The sequence below is a fragment of the Euwallacea similis genome, chromosome 19 (genome assembly GCF_039881205.1).
Source record: "Euwallacea similis isolate ESF13 chromosome 19, ESF131.1, whole genome shotgun sequence".
NCBI classification, from domain to species: Eukaryota; Metazoa; Arthropoda; class Insecta; order Coleoptera; family Curculionidae; genus Euwallacea; species Euwallacea similis.
The window spans coordinates 249,068-269,449 of NC_089627.1; the positions used below are offsets into that span (position 1 = coordinate 249,068).

The 20,382-nt window shown below is 33.3% G+C and overlaps 4 protein-coding genes across 7 annotated transcripts; 2 read left to right on the forward strand and 2 right to left on the reverse strand.

Annotated features, from left to right (window-relative positions):
* Nucleotides 1-355: 355 nt before the first annotated feature.
* On the forward strand, nt 356-4,392 carry LOC136415133 (uncharacterized). 4 transcript variants are annotated; one of them, XM_066399571.1, is made up of 4 exons: nt 356-695; nt 1,872-1,946; nt 3,991-4,084; nt 4,139-4,392. In XM_066399571.1, the coding sequence occupies exons 1-4, from the start codon at nt 582-584 to the stop codon at nt 4,267-4,269; spliced, it is 414 nt and encodes a 137-aa protein (XP_066255668.1). In that variant the 5' UTR covers nt 356-581; the 3' UTR covers nt 4,270-4,392. The 4 variants fall into 4 exon arrangements, 2 of the variants coding, with proteins under 2 accessions (XP_066255668.1, XP_066255669.1); XM_066399572.1 differs by having other exon boundaries at nt 4,157-4,392; XR_010752584.1 differs by lacking the exons at nt 356-695; nt 1,872-1,946 and adding an exon at nt 2,964-3,143 and having other exon boundaries at nt 4,157-4,392.
* Nucleotides 4,393-11,534: 7,142 nt separating this feature from the next.
* Nucleotides 11,535-12,480, reverse strand: trk (trunk). Its single transcript, XM_066399655.1, has 4 exons — nt 12,463-12,480; nt 12,217-12,414; nt 12,062-12,165; nt 11,535-12,014 (listed from the first exon to the last, which is right to left on the reverse strand). The coding sequence occupies exons 1-4, from the start codon at nt 12,478-12,480 to the stop codon at nt 11,786-11,788; spliced, it is 549 nt and encodes a 182-aa protein (XP_066255752.1). The 3' UTR covers nt 11,535-11,785.
* Nucleotides 12,481-14,785: 2,305 nt separating this feature from the next.
* On the reverse strand, nt 14,786-15,963 carry LOC136415263 (carbonic anhydrase-like). The gene is made up of 6 exons (XM_066399782.1): nt 15,843-15,963; nt 15,636-15,788; nt 15,458-15,584; nt 15,269-15,398; nt 15,000-15,236; nt 14,786-14,896 (listed from the first exon to the last, which is right to left on the reverse strand). Exons 1-6 carry the CDS (start codon nt 15,961-15,963, stop codon nt 14,786-14,788), a joined length of 879 nt encoding a protein of 292 aa, XP_066255879.1.
* Nucleotides 15,964-17,150: 1,187 nt separating this feature from the next.
* Nucleotides 17,151-19,197, forward strand: LOC136415057 (serine/threonine-protein kinase 16). The gene is made up of 7 exons (XM_066399428.1): nt 17,151-17,377; nt 17,579-17,736; nt 17,970-18,120; nt 18,250-18,380; nt 18,432-18,586; nt 18,645-18,779; nt 18,949-19,197. The coding sequence occupies exons 1-7, from the start codon at nt 17,268-17,270 to the stop codon at nt 19,063-19,065; spliced, it is 957 nt and encodes a 318-aa protein (XP_066255525.1). The 5' UTR covers nt 17,151-17,267; the 3' UTR covers nt 19,066-19,197.
* The last annotated feature ends 1,185 nt before the right edge of the window (nt 19,198-20,382 follow it).

The following is a 20,382-nucleotide window of genomic DNA, read 5'->3' on the forward strand; positions in this document are numbered from 1 at the left end:
CCATTGAGCATAGCAAAATGTTGTAGAAACTCAGCACTCATCACCCTTAACAATAGCAACGCAAATGCAGTTGCGGCGAAAAACGTTCTATATTATCAAATCCAACATTTTCTAACAATGAAGGAGTTTTCCATTTTCGAGTTAATTTACTTTAGTTTAGATAATGTCTTACTACTTACCTTATACTCTACAATTGATTCATCTTCTTTTCCCAATGAGCTCAAGTTTTTCAGGAAATTCCCAGACGTTTGCCATTGCTACATCTAACATGTATGGTTCAAATCACGTAACTTTTTATCCATATCACAAAATGTAACAATTGAGAGTCGCCTTCCGTAAAATGACAAGTTATATAAATTTAATATGCTAAAAAAGGAAAAAGCTATATTTGAATGTCTATACATAACCCTATTTTTTTGCACGATTGCCGCTTAATTTGTTAACGTTTTGGTTTAATTTGGTGTTTTAAAGCATTGTGTTCTTTGTTCATCAATTTTGGCGGTATAAATTTGTTCATGTGAGAACTAAAATAGTGCTCCTGGTTATTTGTTATCGGTGTTGTTACATTTATTGTTAGTATAATGTCCAAGTTCTTAAACAGTATGTGTAGAGAGCTTGTAGCGCCCCTTATCAACTATTTTGAAAAAGAATCGGAAAATAACGAGCCCTTGTTACCGTTGAATTCAGTTAAAGAGGTAAATTGAATTTAATATTTTTCATTGAGTGTTGTAAACTCTTGTCTTATTTAACGTGTTTCGAATACATTGAATTTGAATTTGCCCACCGTAAGTAAGGTACCAGCGACAATGAAAAGCAATATGAGGCTATATTCCCCCAAGAAAAATCGAAGGAGAAAGAAATAAACTACTGATATATCATTGATGTTAGTGTTATCCGCAATGAAATTTATCATATACAGTCAGTCAAAAAAATCTCCGTACACTACTATTTATTTAGTTTTTTTTTTGGTGTGAATTTTTATTTGAATTGAAATATAAGTAAATATTCCAAAAAAAGTATCAGGAGGTCCTTGTGAAGTAATTAAACTAAAAATAAATTCATTTAAAACATTTCATTTGAACATTAGAAAATGAAACAGTTGGGGCAACAAAAGTTTACATAAAAAAAGTCTCTATACAGGGTGTTTCAGAACTGTAGTGACAAATCGATACAGGTAATAGATTAGATTATCGAAAAATAAGTATAGTTTACTTAATAAACGATTGTCCTAAGACCCATCATTTCTGAGATACAGGGTGTTAAAGTTCAACTTTTTTATTCTTTTTTTACTTTACTTCAAAACTACTGTAACTATTGAAATGAAAATCCTTTGTTGTTTGTGTAAGTTTGCTTTTTCATCCGATAAATTTGATGGGCATAATTAAAATATTGTACATTATAAAGGACGCTAGTTATAAGTGTATCATCACATATTTTCATCCAAAACTTTTTTAAATTTAAATTTATCGGTAAAAGAATTCAAGAATTTTAAAGAACAATCAATTTTGCACAAAAAGGTACTCTTAGTAAAATACCCTAAAGTGAATGGTTGTCCAAAATTATTGTCATCGATTTTAAACGCTTTTTTTAAGAAAGTCTGAAATTTTTCTAATATTGCTTTTAATACTACCTAATTACAATAAAATAAACACTATTATTATAATAAATGTTCAAATAATTAATTGATGTCCGAAATTGTTGACGTACCAACACCATATTTCGTGCCCAACACTTTTTCGCTGATATTTCTATTTAATTGTTGCAAAATATGCTGTTTATTACCGATAGTTAGTGTTTTATAAGGTCTTTTTGGAGCCATACTTTTTAGACATGAATAAAATTAATTCAGGGTTCCCCCTTCATTCTGTTAGTTCATACTCGAGGATTCTCTGCGGTATCCACGTGCAATCCAGATTAGGGGAACAATAGTGAATCCGGACTACAAGGTACATAATAGAAATTTACATTTTTTCAATTTTGTCCGGACTACAAGGACATCCGGGTTGCGGGGGGTTCGAATTAGCGGAGCTTTATTGTATTTGAGTCATTAGCGGTTGACAATTTGCCGCTAGCGAGTGGTTGAGGCTTGTGAATCAAGTAGTGTATTTATTTATCGCTAGATGGCTGTACGACACGAATAATCCAGTTACGGTATAACCATAAAACCACACAGCAACTTTGGAATAATTTTTAATAATTGTGGTTTTGCAGTGATACCATAAGGCTCGAAAGAATTAACTTTGCAATATTCATCTGTCGTGTTATGTAACATTTTCTAACGATTTAGGATAATCTCTAAAATTATTGTTATTTAAATTTTTCCTTTTTTTATATAATAAATGTAGCAGACGCTGTCTAAATATACGGACCAACCCTGTACTTACATACCATGGGCGACGGTTAATTCGTATATGGATAAATATTGCAAGTTATGTGAAGTAATAGAGAAATTTTATGCCCACCCAGCTCCTTTATGCATTTTCACGATATGGTTCAAGAGAAGTTTTTAAGTACAGATTAAACGTAAACATTTCATGTTAAATCAAATTTACGTGTTGTCCACAAAGGGTGTCCAAAGCTTTATCGAAGGTCATCGGTTGGTATTATTTGGTTTAAAATTTATGCAAATGCACGTAAAACTATTTAACAAAAGCAGTATTTTGCACACAAATTTTCGGAGAAAAAATTTGCATCCAGAGGTACCTGAAAACATTTTACAGGGCCGGATCCTGCATGTCCGTTCAAGAAACTACAATTTGAGCCATGTAAAATACATTAATGTGGACACAATTTTATGATTTCTTGTGATTGAGAAAAGGAGTTTGCTAATTTTAGAGTTAATGCTATAATTGAATTTTTCCAACAATTTTTATTGCATTTTCACATTAAACTCAAAATACGCTCCTGAATTATATCGTCTTTCTTAAGCACAGAAAAATATTAAGAACTGGAAAATGACAAATGAGCCATTAGCTATTAACTTTATTTACTTCTGAGATATATTAACAGCAAGCAGAAAAGTTTCCATGAAAATTTTGTTGGAGATGGCGTCAACAAGAAGTGTTCATATACTGTTCGCGTTTTTGTGTATAGTGTCCCTGGTGGTTCCACCAGTTAAGAATGCTCCTTTTGGATTTGATTCGGTACGTTAACCGTTAAATAAAATATGTTATCAAGTCATTTATTTCGTGGCACAAATCCCATCTACTCAAAAAGAAGTATATAGCTCACATTCATCCTTTGAATAAGCTTGAAACGATACGGCCATTTTTACATAATTTTCCTATGAAACTGAAGCTTAGAGTTCTTTTATACATCATTACTACATCTACTTCTGCCCGAAAGACATACAAGCTAGAACAAATTCGGGTTTATGTATGAGGATCTCGGAAATGGTAAGAGATAGAAAGTCAATTAAATGAAGGCAAAGTTACGTATTTTTAAAAATTCGAATACCTTCGAAAACATCTGATAAAAATCGAAATTTGGATTTTCGTTTTCCTCAAGAAACTAGGAAACCATTATTCGGAGAAAGCTAATAATGAAACATTATTAGAGCACTTTTTGCCTGGCTTCCTACTGTTTTGATCAATACTTTTATTAAGAAAGGAAATGTCATGTGGATTCCAATTGCGTAAAAATCCAAAATTGTTCATCATATCTTAAAAACCAATCGTTAAGTAAAGATATCGATCACAACAGTAGAAAACCGGACAAAAAGAGTTCTAGTAATGTTTCATTATTAGCTTTCTCTGAATAATGATTTTCAGATTTTCTGAAAAAAACTAAAATCCAAATTTTCAGTTTTTATTAGATATTTCCTAAAGTATTCGGATTTTTTAAATTTTGCAAATGGATTGTCGTTGAGCACCGAAATACACAACATTGCCTCTCGTATTTAACCGATTTTGTATCTCTTAGCGCTTCTGAGATCCCCATATATAGATTCAAATTTGTTACACCCTATAGAGCATTGAAATGAATTTTCAGTGGTATGAAGGCGACCTTCTCAAATCAATTGCTTGCGGGCTATTCGATTACTGTGATGATGAGGACTATGAAGAAGATTGTCAGGACACTGAAGGTAGAATCTGTTGAAAAAAATATTGTTTACCAGAGAATAATTTACGCGTTACAGAACCTACGACTTTTACAGCAACTACTACGGTAACTCCAAATACTACAGATCCCTTTTTTATGAAGCCATTAATCCTTGAATCACCTACACCACCTATGACAACCCCAGCCATCCAAAATGAAACACGATGATGGAAGGACCAAATTCACTACAGCAAATATCATGTTAATAGCTCAACCATCAATATCATTTAGTAATAAAAAATATATTAAAATTGGTCGTTTCTGAGGCACAGGAGCTAATAACCTTTCATGCTCTTCTTCACGCTAACCTTTTTTTTATAGAGAATTAGAAAATCTTTTACCAGACATGTAGACTAACTTAAAGCAAGCTTAGGTGTCCAAAGAGTCAGTCCAGGAGAACGGACTGACTAAACTCCTTTCCGCTCTTTACCGTGACGACCCCTCCTGGAATCGGGTAAGCATTAATTCGGAAGGGCGATGGAAATAAACCATTCGATTTTCTTGACTCTCCTACAAATTTTTTCTTCTATGTTCCTCGATCTTGCTTTTCATCATTTCTTCCAGCATTTTAGTTATCGATATCCAGAATTTTCACCCTTTATTAGAAATTCCGTAGTATTCTTTCTTTCGCAAATTTTAAACAAACGAATATTGTATGTTGAGGGTCGTCCACTTGGAAGCAGTACCAGTACTTATTGTCTTCTACTTGCTTCATTCTATAGTGTGTCAATTTGAAAGTTTTGGATTGCCTATAACTGCGAAGATCGAAATTTTTTTTAGAACAATCAAAAACCGTTTTGGCAGAATGAAGAAGGAACCAGTTTAATAGTAGTTGCAAACTTCTACGTGTACTTGCGAAGTAACGTCGTTGAACACATTGAGACTTCACCCAAAATTTCAAGTTGAAGTGCTTCATTCAAAATTATTGAGTGTTTTGTCTTGATATTTTATACCAATCCAGTGGCTTCAAATTTCTGCACAAGAAATCGTAATAAACATCTCTGACATTTTTACCTGCGTACTTTGCTTAAACGCAGTAGCCGCTCGAAAGGCACAACGAAATTATTTCAGCAATTGTGTATACTATTTTTGTAAATTTTTTTCAACGCAATACTTGGTCCAAAACAATACTTGTTAACATCAATATTCAAACTAGCAATAAATAAATGTATTGCGCAGAAATATCTCACCATGCCCCCTGGCAGATGTTATTACAATCTCCGAAATTATCTCATCTGGACCTGGGACTTTTTTGCTTTAATCTTAAATATTTTTAGACTCAGTTATTCGAAATGTCATTCTGTGTCTTTTTCTCGTTTATCCACGTCACGGTCGTTTTTTGGAAACAGCTTTACAATCTCCTTTTCGGTCATATGCTCATTAAGTTTTAGTTTTTAGTTGCTTTCTAAGCTTTAGTCTTCCTGTGACTATTTGGTACACCTTTAATCGTTCATCGCCCCCTAGGTCGTTACATCTATTTCCAACTTTCTAATTTGCTCCTGTGGATCTCTTACTTTAGATCCCGTTTTGATTTTTTATACAAAGTCTGGCTCACTTCTTTGGGTCACTGTTGGATTAAATAGCCCTTATACGATACGTCAGTTTCCTTTTTAAGATATTGCATATTTCTTTTTTTTTTCATTTCAGTGTTCCACTAACACAGGATGTTCCTTAATGTCGTGCCAACATTTCTGAGTGTAATTCCTCATGTCATTTTATCAAGAAAAGTTCATATGAACATATGATCACAACGGCCAAAATTTTTAGCTAAAGGGTGTTGAAATTTTTCTTTTCAAATCGTTATTTTTCAATTTCTTAGAAAGTACTTTAGATATTGCTTGCAATTTTGGTATATGTTAATAGGATATAAAACCCCGTATTTGAATTTAGAAAGTTGTAATTCTATTGCTGGCCCAGGGGCGTCCCTGCATACATATTTTCGAATATTATTTCCAAAAAAAGTGGCATGCCATTGACATTTTTTCATGGGAATATTTGTTCTGATTAGGCTGGTCAATTTTACATGAAAAAAGTCTCTTATAATAAACTATAAAGTATATACTATTTAATATCAAGGAATAACTTATAATAGACTCTTAAATAAACAAATGAATTAAGACGATGTTCATTACTTTAATCAGGAACGGCTCGTCTCATGAGAAAAGCATAAGAGACCTTTTTCATATACAGAGCAAGGTTTTTTCGATGATAAGTGAAAGAACTCGGAAACTAGCAGAGTTACGAAATCTATTAAATAGGGAAAGAAGCTTTAGGGGACCAATTTAAAGCCACTTTTGGTTTCTTGAAAAAGTCTACTACTAGATATTTAGCAAAAACCAAATTTTGTCGATTTCTTTTAATTAATCCAGCCGTGCAATTATTGGTTCTAAAGAAATTATGTACATATATGTGGTTAAGCGTTGACCCCCTCATTTTGGGACACCCTGTGCACATGACATGTATTCATAAAGTAAGTTTAACAAAATTACATGTTAAAGTTTATTGCTTTATTAAACATAAGGTACGTAATTGGGAATTTTATAATTAAACTGTTCTATTATTTTCAGAGAAATGTGTTATATTAAGGAGTATTAAGAAGCAATTTGTTGCAAAACAAATACTCGATGCCCACACTACTATCAGAAAACTCCTTTCAAACATAGGATTTCATTATAAAGAAGGTGATAACCGAAGAGCATTAATGGTAAGAACCAGTGTAGCGTTGGCAAAAATTGACTTTTTTAGAAAAATGATTGGAAATCAAAATTCAAGTACGCCCAGACCGTTGGTGTGTTTAGATGAAACACAGAAATTTACAAAAGCTAGCAAAACAAAATCATGGCGAGACAATATTAAAAAAGTGTACGTAAATTAGAGCGGTATAAGGGAAAACATTTTATAGTACTACATGCTGGTACTAGTGAAGGTTTGTCAATAATGCGGAACTAATCTATTCTACCAAATCTCAGTTGGCAAATTATCATGATGATATGTATGCCAATATATATTTAAATGGTTGCAAGAAAATTGGTTTCCAATTTCAGTGAATCTTCGGTAATTATAATGGACAATACCCTCTACCACAGCATTCAATTGAAGAAACAACCTATATCCTTATGGACCAAATCTCAAATAATTGAATAGTTAGAAGAGTCAAATTTACTATTTAACAAAAATGAATTTAAAATACAAGTTTTAAAAATTGCCAGGTACAATAGGAAATCATCAAGAAATAAATTTGATGAATTTCTATAAGAACATGGACATGACACATTAAAGTTACCTCCATACCATTATCAATTTAATTACATTGATTGAAATAATTTGGACAAATGCAAAAAATTACTATAATGCTCATATTAGAGAAAATGGTTATGACAATAATAAGGTAACTGCTTTATGGGAAAAAGGCACTACAGAAATGTGGTCAGTTAGTGTAAGATATACATTACAAGTAATCCAAGAGTACTATAACACGGAGTGAATTTTAGATAAGATTCCAAAAATAATTATAAACGTTAAAAATGACGTAAGAAAACGTTGATAAAAATGATACAGAAAGTGATCATTCCGGCAGTAGTGATAGTGGATAGTAACGGTGTTGGAGTTTTGTTATTATAAATGTAAGAATATACATATAAATTCCTTGACATTAGTTTATTTAAATTCAAAAACAAATTTTTTAGACGCCACTGGTCATATTTTATGTTGACCTTGAATTAATTTGAAGCATACTATTCATATGTATGACGCATATGCAAAGATCCCAACTAAAAACCATATTTAAAAAGGTATTTTTTCAAGCCTTAAAATGATACCAATAAGTAGACAATCATCAGACCTATAGCATTTTTTGAATCCCATATTGCAATCTTAAGATAGTTCACCGTAAAACCGTTCATATTGATTTATTATTTATTTAACACTGACAGCTCCCATTATTTAAGTCAGATATATAAATTTAAGTTATTTAATTGCTTTGATAAGAATTTTTCAAACCGGGGAATTATTAATTATGCATAAAATTTTGAAATTATTTTTTCAAGCCTGCAAAAGAGGAATATTGTCGAATGTAATTTTTTTCTCTGGAGAACAATGAAAAACGAAATCTGCAGAAAAAAATATGAATCAATATAAGCTCTAAGAAAAGCGGTTGAGGATGCTTTCGATACTATGGATAGACGTACAATTAGAAAAGCTACAATTTCATTTTTAAATCGACACAATACATTTGTAAATAACAATAGAGAACTTTTTGAACATTTGTATTATTAATAATTAATTCGGTAATTAATAAATAACTCTTCATAAATAGTATTAGATTTTTTATTTTAACTTAAATAACATTCACCGTTCCATCTAGCAGTGATTTCGTGCAAAATGTTCTGTCATTGTCCTTCGCATATTTTTACTAATGGTCGTCGATATGTTTCCTTGATAATTTGACAACGACCAGTACTCCTACCTTTAATTTCAACTGTACTTTTGTCATTATGGTATTTTACAACATTCGCGATTAATGACTTTGACAATTATAAGTCCTCCGCTATTTTTTTAATGATTTTCTTTTAACATGACGAGAAATGAAATTTCTTATAATTTTTGGGAAATAGACACACCTCGACCATATTTTGATATTTTTTTCAAAATTATGCGTTTACTAGTGACAAAGTATACATATAAAACAAGGGGACGCGTCAAAGTCAAGTCCTCACAACCTAATCTTATCTGTTATGGAGTCCCAATATATAATTGTCAAGCATAATATGCAATATTTCTTAAGGTTTATCATTTTTAATGTTTAACCATTATTTCGTTAATTTAGTTTTTAGTAGTTGTTGTTGCATTGTATAAGTAGTTTGATAATATAATTCGTTCAAGCATATTAACAATTATTTACTTTAAATCTTTGGCAAATTTTAAAATTATGATGCGTCCCAATATACAGGGTGTCCCAGAAATGGCAGAATACTTCCGCAGTACATCTTGAAAGACCCTCCAAGGAATAGGGGAAAAATACCGAAAAAAGTTCTGTGGATTCTTCATCGAATTGTTAAGAAAAGGGTGTTTGATAAATTTGGCAACACTGCCAGCGAGTAAAAGGCTTTTTGATGCCATTTTAATAAAGTATCCGTCATCCGCATATCCAGCCATCATATGAAATTGGAAGGTCGTTCAGCAGCAGCTGCATGTTGTGGCTTTCTCCCAACAAATGTCAACATATTCGCGATTTGGATACATGATAATAATTTTTTTTTATTATTGTCACTCTGGCATTTGAATTGACATTTTACAGTCAGTAAACGTTAAACACGCATTCCATGGTTGCAAAGTGTATTTTTTTTAGGTATTGTTAATTACTCCGGATAATTAAGGATAAAAAAAAACTACGTGCATGGAATGTTTAACAGAACAACTTCATTCTCTTCTCTATTAACATTCCATGGACTACGGACCACGTCGCGCTCTCACCGTTAGTGCTCGATCCAAAAATTATTAAGTCAAAAAAACCTCAGTTCGGATCCCAATATGCCTACTCAGCATATCGCATCAACGTTATATATTGTTACGCTGAGATGCGACGTTGCTGAACATATCCAGCCAGGCAAACCTACACAAGAGGTGTTAGCAACTATTACTTAAAGTGCTAAATGACAACACACAAACATAAATTCGCTATTACTGTTAAATACAAAACAGGTATTTCGATCGGATTTTCAAATTTTTAAATTTTAATTTTTTCATTATGCGAGTATTCAAGTGCGATTTTTTTTAATGGGAATTTCTATAACATCTTTGTATCCTCAAAGTAAAACAGGCGGTGTTGCAAAATACCGTTGAACAAAGAAGTTATATTTTCAACTTTCCACTCTTATATTTGATTTGTGAATTGATTGAAGAATAGGGCCTCCAGGAATTTTTTTGATGTTTTTCCCGTATTCCTTGGAGAGTTTTTCAAGACGTTGTTCGGAGGTATTTAGCCATTTATGGGACACCCTGTATAATTATTAGGGCTGGCATGTATGTACACATAAGACTGTGCGAAAGTTCGGAATGAAATTAATACCTTTTCAACAAGTGACTTGAAAAAAACGTTGAAATACGTGAATTGATTTTGAGTTGTACGTATTTTTTGGTAATAAAATGAAATATTTTCCATCAACCCCTTACCTGCAACCTTTCCCAACTTTTTTTAAACGGAAACATATCGTGTGTGGGCTAGTTGAAGAGCCCGTGAAAGATGGAATCTTACCATACCCTTTTTATTTCTTTTAGTTATGTGGTTATTATGAAATTTTAAAAAAATCCTAAAAACAAAAAAATTACGAATACCTTCATAATCCTACCTACAGGTTATTTGATGTAGCAGATGCTGAAAATATCTTCCATTCCTCGACTTCACACACTTCACTTGTTCAAAGAGAACCTCTTGAGAGTACACAAATTAATAAACTAGGTTTCAAGGCCAATTGAAATAAAAATGATACAATTTTAAAATAGAATAAAAAAATGAATTGTTTATCGTGGCAATAAACTCGGCACAAAAAATGCAGCAATTTTTTTGCTTTTTGAAGCGCATCGTGATATGCTGAATACTACTTTGCTTGTTTATTTATTTTATCGATGTGAAATAAAAACCCATTCAAAATTAAAGACAGCATATCGATATTAATTTTTATTCGAATTTACCATCGCATGGGAGCATGCCAAGTAGAAGGTGGAGGACATTTTTAGCATCTGCTACGTTAAATTACCTGTAGATAGAACTAAGAAGATATTCGTAATTTTTTTGTTTTTAAAAGAGTTTTTTTTTATTTCCTAATAACCACATAATCACATAACTGAAACCAATAAAGGGTATGGTGAGTTTCCATTTTTAACGAGTTTTGAATGAGCCCATACACGACATGTTTCTATTAAAAAAAAAGGTTAGGTAAGGTTGCAGCTAAATGATTGAAGGAAAATATTTCATTTTATTACCTAAAATTGCCCGAAAAAACTGAAAATCAATTCACGTGTTTCAGCGTTTTTTTTTAATTAATTCGTTGAAAAGATATTAATTTTATTCCGGACTTTCGCCCAGCCCTGTGTTTCATACACCACACATTTCTGGACACACCTGCGAAGGCCTGTTCGTGTTTATAAAGGTTCGTAGTATTTTTTGTTAATTTAACAATAAAGTTTCCAGCTCTGAAATTCATATTTCTCGCGAAGAAATTAGGAATGTCTTCACCAAAAGCCTCTAAGACCTTTATGCAGATCTTCCTCGGACTAATATGTGGGTAACCATTTTCCCTCTCGCTTAGTGAGGCATAAATTTGAAAATGCGTGAACCTGGACTAACCTGAACGACTAGCGAAATTGTCCAAATAAACCGTAAACTTAAATTGTATATTATGATTTATTACATCATCCATTACATTTGATACAAACAAAATCAGATTAAATCATTACATAATAAGCAGAATTTTTGAGTGAAACAAAGAATCAAATACTCGAATTGGAACTCCTATACATCTAGTCAGTCATAAAGCGTCTCACAGCCGTCTATCTATCACTTGTCCACTCTGGTTATTAATGCAATTGAATGTTGTTTCAAAACACGGTTAAAATCTTTAATGGAACTGATAAATTGCAGGTTCTGCTCCAAGACTAAGATATGGCAAGGATTCATTAGCTCCATTTACATTATTACAGGTTTGCATTCGCAACCAATGATTATTTTTACTTGGACAGACACCCAGTCATCAGCCAATGATTCTGGCAAATGCAACTCAGCATCCTCACTGTATTTTCCCTCCTGGAGCTCATCCGAGTCTCGCTTCTTCAGCAGACGTAACTGATGCATTTTGGGCTTGCAACGATGAAATCTGTCGCAATTGGTCCTCTTGCACACACCTGTAGGGACGTATCTACAAGAATTTTATAGATTATGATCCACTAGAGCGCTGACAGTTACCTTGGATATATGCTGCTTCCTAAGTCCATAAGTCTATAGCTCATTTCACATTGGCACGAAGAATTTGATTCTATTAATGGAGCATTTTTCCTGCTTCTATTCCACTGAACCCCCAAATTTTTAAAATCTGTTTAGGTAGTTTCAGACGTACTTACGTAATACTTTCTCAAGGGCAAGTTAGAGGCAGGTTTCGATGAGTCCTTCAGCTCCTTCAAGCAATGATTCCTAAGCTCGATGGAGCACCCTTTGCCCTTATCTTCTTCTATGGCTATGATTTTATTGCCATCACTCCAGGCGATGGAGCTCGCCAGCTTAATCCGGAGCAGACATATGAAGAGTACTAAGTATTCGATCTAAATACCAATATTTGTACTTTTTAGAGCCACTTTAGGATAACCCACCTTGCGTAAAATAAACATCACTCCCTCAACTTTCCACACTAGTTGAATTATTAACGACTATACAACATTGCGAGGCGAGAGAGCAATATGAAATATCACCTAAAAGGGCCCTTTTTATATAAAACCTGCTCCCTTTGTTAGTGGAGACGTCAAACGGCCACCAACACAACAAGCCTAATATACACAAATGGGCAGTAGATCAGGTTTCCTATAGAAACTGATCAGCAGTTCTTGTAGCTTTATTTTTGTGTGACAAAAGTAGCTGTAGAGATGCAAAGAAATTTATGTCAGCATTAGTTTTTTTTTAATAAGGATGTTTCCAGATGTGTGGGTGCTGAGTATCGATTAATAGATTTCTTTGGCAATTGAGGGTCGCTTAACAAAACGTTATTTATGCACAAGCAATTTAGTGCATCTGCCCAAGTGAACGCTAGATGCAGTCCGCAATAGTCCATCATATGACCAAAAAAAAACACACATATTAACCCTTCATGATTTAAACTGTATTTTCTGTGGATCAAGTGAAGAGCGTTCTTTGATTTTTTTTTAATTCATCATTTGTTCATGTGTTTTATTTATTCTAAAGTTGTTTCATGTAAGAAGATGAAGTTGAGTTTAGGTATGGGAACGTCGTCGTTTTAAAAGAAATTTAATTGCCTTCCATAGTAGAAACATTAATTTCGATCCACTTTTTCTGTATGCGGAAAATTCGCACATCTTTCCGAAACAATTTCCAAAATTTCTGCTTTTTGGGGCCCAGAGAGCTTCGTTACGACGGCAAACGAACACTCACGATTGCTTGAACGATTGAACTGTTTTCAACTATTATGGCGTTCCATGGCCATCTTCGACAAAAATGTCACAATGATCCATACCCAGAACTGTGTTTATTTACGAAATGTCGTGGTCTAGGGATGGGAACGCGATATATCGTTTTAAATCGTCATTCCCTTTTGCCGCAGAAGCATTAATTTAGACCCACTTTCTCTACATGAGGCGAATTCGGGGATTTTTTCAAAACAATCTTCAAAATTTGCGCTTTTGAAAATTCAAATCGCGTTGTCCCACAGGTTTTATCAATTATTTCGAACACGAAGGTAAGAACTTTAATTAATATTTCGAAAACCGCTAGAGATAGGTGTAAGAATTGTTAAACGAAATGATCAAAGGCAAATGGAGAACTACTTTTTTATATAGAGTGTCTTCAATAGGGAAAAGAAATAGAGCGATTTGGCTGAACTTACCGCAAACAAAAGTTACTTTTTTTCATTCTATGGGGCATCGAAGAAATTTTTTGAATTCTGTAAATTGGGGATAAATAAGTAGATTTTCGGGTGCAATAAATTCAATTAAAATATCTGTTTCTTCTTTATCAGGGCGGATAACCTCAATATCTTTGCGAATTCTGTTAGCCTGAACTCTTCTACATTAAAAAACTATTTTGAAAAAAACTTTATACATATTACGGTTTTCGACATTTTCAATTAAACGTTTTGGCTAATTTTCAGTCTTTTCTTACTATTACTTTCTTGGTAAAATACTACAACAATAAAATACTTGTTTAATTGAATAAAACATGATAGTCTACAGATATCTCTAGTTAACGCGCACTTTATTTAACGAAATTAATAATATCCTTAGTTGAACCAGGAGCCCTAAATTACAAAAAAATAACTAAATAGGAATATTATTCTCAATTAGTTTTAATTGAGAATAGTGTGAAATTCCATCCCTACACTTGCGTGTCAGGCCTTATTCTGAAATAGAATAAAAGGAAAACAGTAGATATTGCGATACTTATTTGAATTCTTGTCTCAGTACTTTTTTGCTCAACGTGGAAATTGCAGCTCGATTCTCGTTTTAAGCTCGGCCCAGAGGTGGTTGAATTATTCACAATTGTTTTACGTCATGGCGTTCCAAAGCCACCTTCGGCAAAAATTCCGGAATAATAGCATGCATCGAGATGATGCGTAACACAGCATTTATCATTTATACTAATATTAATATTTTATTTTATATTATTTATATTTTATTAGTGAAATGTGACGATTTAAGTATAAGAACACGATGCATCGTTTTAAAGGAAATTTACTTGTCTTTCAGTGCATTTGCAGATATACATAGTGTTCAGTTAGAAAACACACTTTAAGCTGGTGTAGTGTCTAACAAAGAAAGTAAAGGTTATCGAAAAAAAATATCAGTTATGACTTTCTAAGTAAAACTTTAATTGATATCAATATTACATTACATAACGGCTGAATGTGAACTATATTCAGAACATGAATGTTGCGAACAAGCAAACCTTCCAAAAATTTCCATTTCTTTAATTGGAGTCATGGATACAAATGGAACGACCATTCCGTTTTTGCCGGTTTCTATTAGTGCACGTCAACTGTTCCCCTTCGTTAGTGTAAATTCTCGAGATCCCAGCCAACTAAAATTCTTCCTATATGTAGTATAGTAATATAGCTACCATATATACATAGAAAAAAGCAAAAACAGGCTCAAGGGCTTTCTCTTTCATTCGGGGTTCTTACATCATCTCCTAAAATTTGCGAAGCATCTCTCATCACAAACCATATAACATGTTCCGTACAAGGAGGAGTAGTAAGAGACCCAGTGTAACTGAAAAATTTCTGAATATCATTAGGGAAGAAGTCTTTGACATTTATGCCTCTGGTGGCAGGTACGCTTTGCCCGACGCTTCGGACCACCTTTTGCACCGCATCACTAATAGCCATAAAGTTTTCATGATTAGTTTCATTGCAATTTTCCGTTTCCTACAATGCCCACTTCAAACCTACTTAACTTTGACTATTTCTCGGCATACCTGAAATAAAATCCCCACAACGGATACAGCAAAAGGCTCAAGAAGAGCTGAGTTTAGATTGGGATGCCTGTCATTGTAGAACACCAAGTGGGCTTCCAGGTCATAGCTGCAAATGTGATTTTTTTTAAAATTGATGTGAAGGAGTATTCATTAACCGAAACACACTATTTTTCGTTTATGGCGTGCTCAGAAGGCCAGTGGAAATGTATGTTGTCTAAAATGTAGTTTCCTGGAAGTCCTGCACCTGAGATGTATGGTTTGGCGTAGTTGGGACAATTAAGTGAAACACTTACTAGAAACCCACTTATGGATATGCAAGACTTAGTGTTCATTAGAATATTACCAGTATGACCATTATTTACAACCACAACATCATTGAAATAACCGGTGTTTCTTACAACCAAAGGAAAGAATATTCCGTATCTAAGTGATGAAGAGGCATCCAAGTTAATGGGAGATTGGGATAATCCAGTTTGGCAAATTCCTCTCCAGTTCTCTATAAATAATTAATTAATAATAAAAGCAATAAATTTGCTTAATAATTAGGTACCTTGATTTTTGTAGTCCCAGTGAGGTGTTTCACCTGCGATGGCAGCGAAGTGTGCTGCGTCCAAACTTAAAATAATAATTTTTAAAAAAATACTCAATTTCAGCATCACTGAAAAATTCATACTATGCATAATTATTATTTATAACTTATATGCATAGAAGAAATTGAGCAGTGACTTTAGGTGCTTCCTAGTATAGTAGCAATAAAGCTATAGGAGAACTACCATAGTTCACAAGCTACAATGAAAATTAAAATAAATATAGTTCACTATTACTTACAGTTATATTGCTCTGATGATTTTTTACTACCCAATAAGCGGGCCCGTTTACAGGAGCATTACCTGAAACATTAACATTATATTTCACTCATGAGTCGTGTTGGTTCGTTTATGGAGCAAGGTAGGGGAGAGATGAATACAGTGGAACAATTTTTTTATTCAAAGATATCTTAGAAGGTTTTTGGGGTAAAATAACTTTCTTATTAAAAATACTTTCTAAAACCCCTAGTAACGTTTCGTACAAATGACACCGCCTTCAGACCCTCGGGAAAAATGTGTTTTGATAATTTTTTAAAACTCGCTGTTTTGAAAAACTCAAACTCAAAGCCATAAATTACGAAATTGGAAAGTTCTTTAATTGCTTAATGAACGAATTAATTCTGTAACAAAATTTTTATGATGAATCAAGCGCGCACCATATTGCCATACACAAACACACAAGTATGAAATAAATTGTCACATGATTTTTCATATTCCACAGATGTTGCCACATTTACAATTTCACGGTTTGTTGATGTGTAGATGTTTTAGCTGCATTGTCAGTCACATGGCAGCTGACATGTTGATGTGAGGTTGTCCTGCTGTCGTGGTATGGAATCACTAGGCGTTTTCCATTGGGTGTCAGAAATAGGATTGCCACACCAAACTCGTAAAACAGGAACGTGATGTGTACACCTAAACTAACCTAAACTTAGAATAAACTTATTTCTACTGTGTACAGAGTATGATTGTTACCAATTGGAGTACATGTGGAGGGTGCGAGGCCCGGAAGAGAAAAGAGACCGTTGGTGATGTGATTAACGGTTTTATATGGTTTGGATCGAACTATCCAGAATGTATTTCCGGAAACCGTTACGGAAAATGTTTTCCCGCCGTTGTTTTAGTTCTCTACAGAACCGAGATACTGCTCTGGTTCGCAGTGCACTGTCACTGTCATTATTAGACGAGTGACACTGCACGCGCTGCTGGCTCCGCCACATAGTGTAGGCACCTCTATAGATAGTGTGGTTATATCTATTATTTAAGACGATTATGATCTTATTAAAATATTTTTAAATATACAATTTTAATTTTTACATGTACCATTATTTTTCTTACGTTAACAGAATCAATAAAGTTGATACTTATGTCAATTAATTTTATTAGAAATGAATGCTTTAGGCCTGAGTACCATTCTCCGAATCGGATGCCTATGTGCCAGTGAAAGTGTTGAAATACATGGGATCAGATATATAGTCAAAGATTTACTTGGAGAAGGGTAATAAAATAACAGTAATAAGAATATTATAGATTACATTACTGTTTAAGGGAGGCAATTGGGAAATACCCAATATATATACCCCCATCATATGTTGGTCATTTTAGACACTGTTATGTGGGTCTAACTCTTTGACAGTTTCTGGCATATATTCTGGCCCTTTAGTGATTTTGTGTTTTCTCTTTACTGCATTATTTCCAGGGGTTTCTCCTCTGTTGAACTTGTAGAACAAGCATCCACAAAAACCAAATATGCACTAAAGAGAATAAAATGCCACAGCTTTGAAGATGAGAAAATTGCACTCAATGAAATTAACTATTGCAAGACATTGAAGCATCCTAATATCATTGAACTTATTGGTAAGTTTTATCCTTTTTAAATAATACATACATATATTTATATATATATGTATATTTAGTTTAATGGATGAGGTCTCAAAATTATCAAAGCATAAATACAAACAGAATGTTTCTAGCGCCATTAGTTGCTTTGTTCTGGGTAACATTTCCAGACATTCGTCCCTGGGCTTGTATACTAATAAAACATACTGCAGAAACTACCTTTTTCTGAAAGATTCATGTCTCGCTTCTAGATTCTTGTGTCAAGGGTACAGCAGATGCAGTAATAGATTCTACCTCAGAAGCCTTTCTGGTTCTTCCATATTATAGGAGAGGGACATTGCATGATTACTTAGTTTTAAAATCCTTCTCAAAAAATTACTTAGATGTCAGGGAAGTGGTCAGGTAGGTTTATGTCAATTTATATTTAATTCCTCCATTAATTAGGCTTTAATGAAGTATAGATCAAGGAACTGCATTTTCTTGTTGACCTACATAAATTCATGATTTTAAAAGCTTAATGCTTTTTTTTAGATTTTTTAGCGATATTTGTCAAGCAGTAAAATACATGCATGACTTTAGCCCTGAACCTATTGCGCATCGAGATTTGAAAACTGAAAATATATGCCTTACTGACAATATGGATGCAATTTTAATGGATTTGGGTAGGTTTTAGATATAATCCTTAATAGTGAAATAAACTTAAATCCTAATAGGTTCAAGCGCCCCTGCCAAGGTTCAAATTTGCGGGGTACAGGATGCTCAAAGAATGCAGGATATTGCTGCTGAAAGGTGTTCTATGACCTATAGAGCTCCTGAACTTTTTCATGTGGAAAGTTATTGTATTATTGATCAACGAATTGATGTTTGGGTATGACCTATTTTTGATGATTTGAGCAGATTAGATACATAATTTATTTTAATTATAGAGTTTGGGTTGTATTTTATATGCACTCATGTATTTTAACTCCCCCTTTGATGCAGTTTATGAAAGAGGGGACTCGGTCAATTTAGCCGTTATATCTGGGAATATATCTTTTCCGGAGGATAGCCCATTTACACAGGTAAATGTTATGAATATGAATTGTAAGGTAATATTGAATTAAATTTAGGTATTTTTACAAGTTTTTTCATGTGTCAGGTTTCTTAGCTGTTCTATATTGTGCATTTGAAAAACGTACTATATAAAAATGTATACCTATCTTCAGAATATATGTATTTGCTTCTTTTTAGGGTCTGCATGATTTAGTACTATACATATTACAAGTAAATCCATCCGAAAGGCCCTTTATAGACGATGTTATTGGAAAAATAGACGAATATAAACGAAGTCTTGACACGACCGTTTAATTAAGAATATACATTATAATGCTAGTGTACCTACATAATTCGTGGGTATTGCAATGCATTTTTACATTTATAGTCTTAATGTTGCATGAATGTACTTAATTTATTTGATGTATCACGAGAGTGTTTTATCATCTTACTTTAGTTAGATAAGGTTAAGAGCATTAGTTAATGATGATATGAAAAAAATTTTATTTACTATGACTATTCATTGAATAATGTAAAATATATTATATCCGGATCCTTGGATCAGGATAGATATACAAAGCTATCTATTATATGGGCTGTCCCAGAAAAATAATACAATTAATTTTTACTGAGAATAGTATGTAACTGCATGCCTACTGCAAAGCCTAATTCTCAAATAATATAAGAGAAAAAAGCAGAGAGTTGCATAATAATATTGGATATAATAAAACTTAATTTGTTACCTGTGCCACTATTCTGCATATGAGTCACTATACTTTTTCAAGATACTGTGACCAAGAAAATAAATCTTTAGGTATATTCATATTATTAATATATGTTGAGGAACCTAATGAATTTGAGATGCATAATGTCAGTTCTCCTCATGATTAAAAGAAAGGATACTTTTTCAGACATCCTATGAGAGTCATTAGTGAAAAGTTCAAGAGGGGATCAATATAACTTGTGCATGGAGAAACAGATTAGAATGCACTAATTCTAGTCCTGAGGGGGGTTTGCACGAAAAGATATGAGAACACTTGAGTAACTTAGATACATTATTATTACCTCAAACGTAATTTCTAACTATTTTAATTACATTTCAGTGATAAGTTAAAACATTATGATCTAGCTAAAATCAAAACAAATATTTTTAAGGTTATGATGGAATAAACGAATTCAATAGCGGGAAAGTTTCCAATATTATCATTCTATCTCTCTCTGAGTCGTATGATCCGAGAAGCTGAGACAAAGATAAGTCTATGACGGACTGATTCTATATTACACATATTAGCATTCTTATCTGACTATCGTCACGATATGTTCGTACTCTGTCTTGCCTGCGATTACCCACTGACTCACATTCTTTTAGAGCTATTTGTTTATTAAAAAAACATCCCCTTTAAGTGGCGCTACAGCACTTGACATTGGAATGTATGGAATGTAGGTCAGTTCTGGTGAACCGGATATTACCGGTTTTTCGAAGAGTGGAATCTTTTTTCGTCCTTGAGTTGGCGCTCCCGGTGGAATTTTTGCAATGCGGATTTGACCGGTTTTTGAACCGTTTTTTCCTGGAATTATTTTTAAAGGGCCGCGATCATCTATACAAGGCGTCTGTTTCTCGAAGTCAACCAT

Excerpts from the sequence above, each read along its gene's own strand:
- LOC136415133 (XM_066399571.1), top strand. The coding sequence starts at position 582 with ATGTCCAAGTTCTTAAACAGTATGTGTAGAGAGCTTGTAGCGCCCCTT. Across the intron at positions 1,947-3,990 it reads TAGTGAATCCGGACTACAAG|TGGTATGAAGGCGACCTTCT; the intron begins GTACATAATAGA and ends ATGAATTTTCAG. Across the intron at positions 4,085-4,138 it reads AGATTGTCAGGACACTGAAG|AACCTACGACTTTTACAGCA; the intron begins GTAGAATCTGTT and ends TACGCGTTACAG.
- trk (XM_066399655.1), bottom strand. Across the intron at positions 12,166-12,216 it reads TGCCCTTGAGAAAGTATTAC|TGGAATAGAAGCAGGAAAAA; the intron begins GTAAGTACGTCT and ends TTGGGGGTTCAG. Across the intron at positions 12,015-12,061 it reads GGAAGCAGCATATATCCAAG|ATACGTCCCTACAGGTGTGT; the intron begins GTAACTGTCAGC and ends AAATTCTTGTAG.
- LOC136415263 (XM_066399782.1), bottom strand. The coding sequence starts at position 15,963 with ATGAATTTTTCAGTGATGCTGAAATTGAGTATTTTTTTAAAAATTATT. Across the intron at positions 15,789-15,842 it reads CTGGGACTACAAAAATCAAG|AGAACTGGAGAGGAATTTGC; the intron begins GTACCTAATTAT and ends AATTATTTATAG. Across the intron at positions 15,585-15,635 it reads TGTAAATAATGGTCATACTG|TAAGTGTTTCACTTAATTGT; the intron begins GTAATATTCTAA and ends GTGGGTTTCTAG.
- LOC136415057 (XM_066399428.1), top strand. The coding sequence starts at position 17,268 with ATGAATGCTTTAGGCCTGAGTACCATTCTCCGAATCGGATGCCTATGT. Across the intron at positions 18,121-18,249 it reads GATGTCAGGGAAGTGGTCAG|ATTTTTTAGCGATATTTGTC; the intron begins GTAGGTTTATGT and ends GCTTTTTTTTAG. Across the intron at positions 18,780-18,948 it reads AGGATAGCCCATTTACACAG|GGTCTGCATGATTTAGTACT; the intron begins GTAAATGTTATG and ends GCTTCTTTTTAG.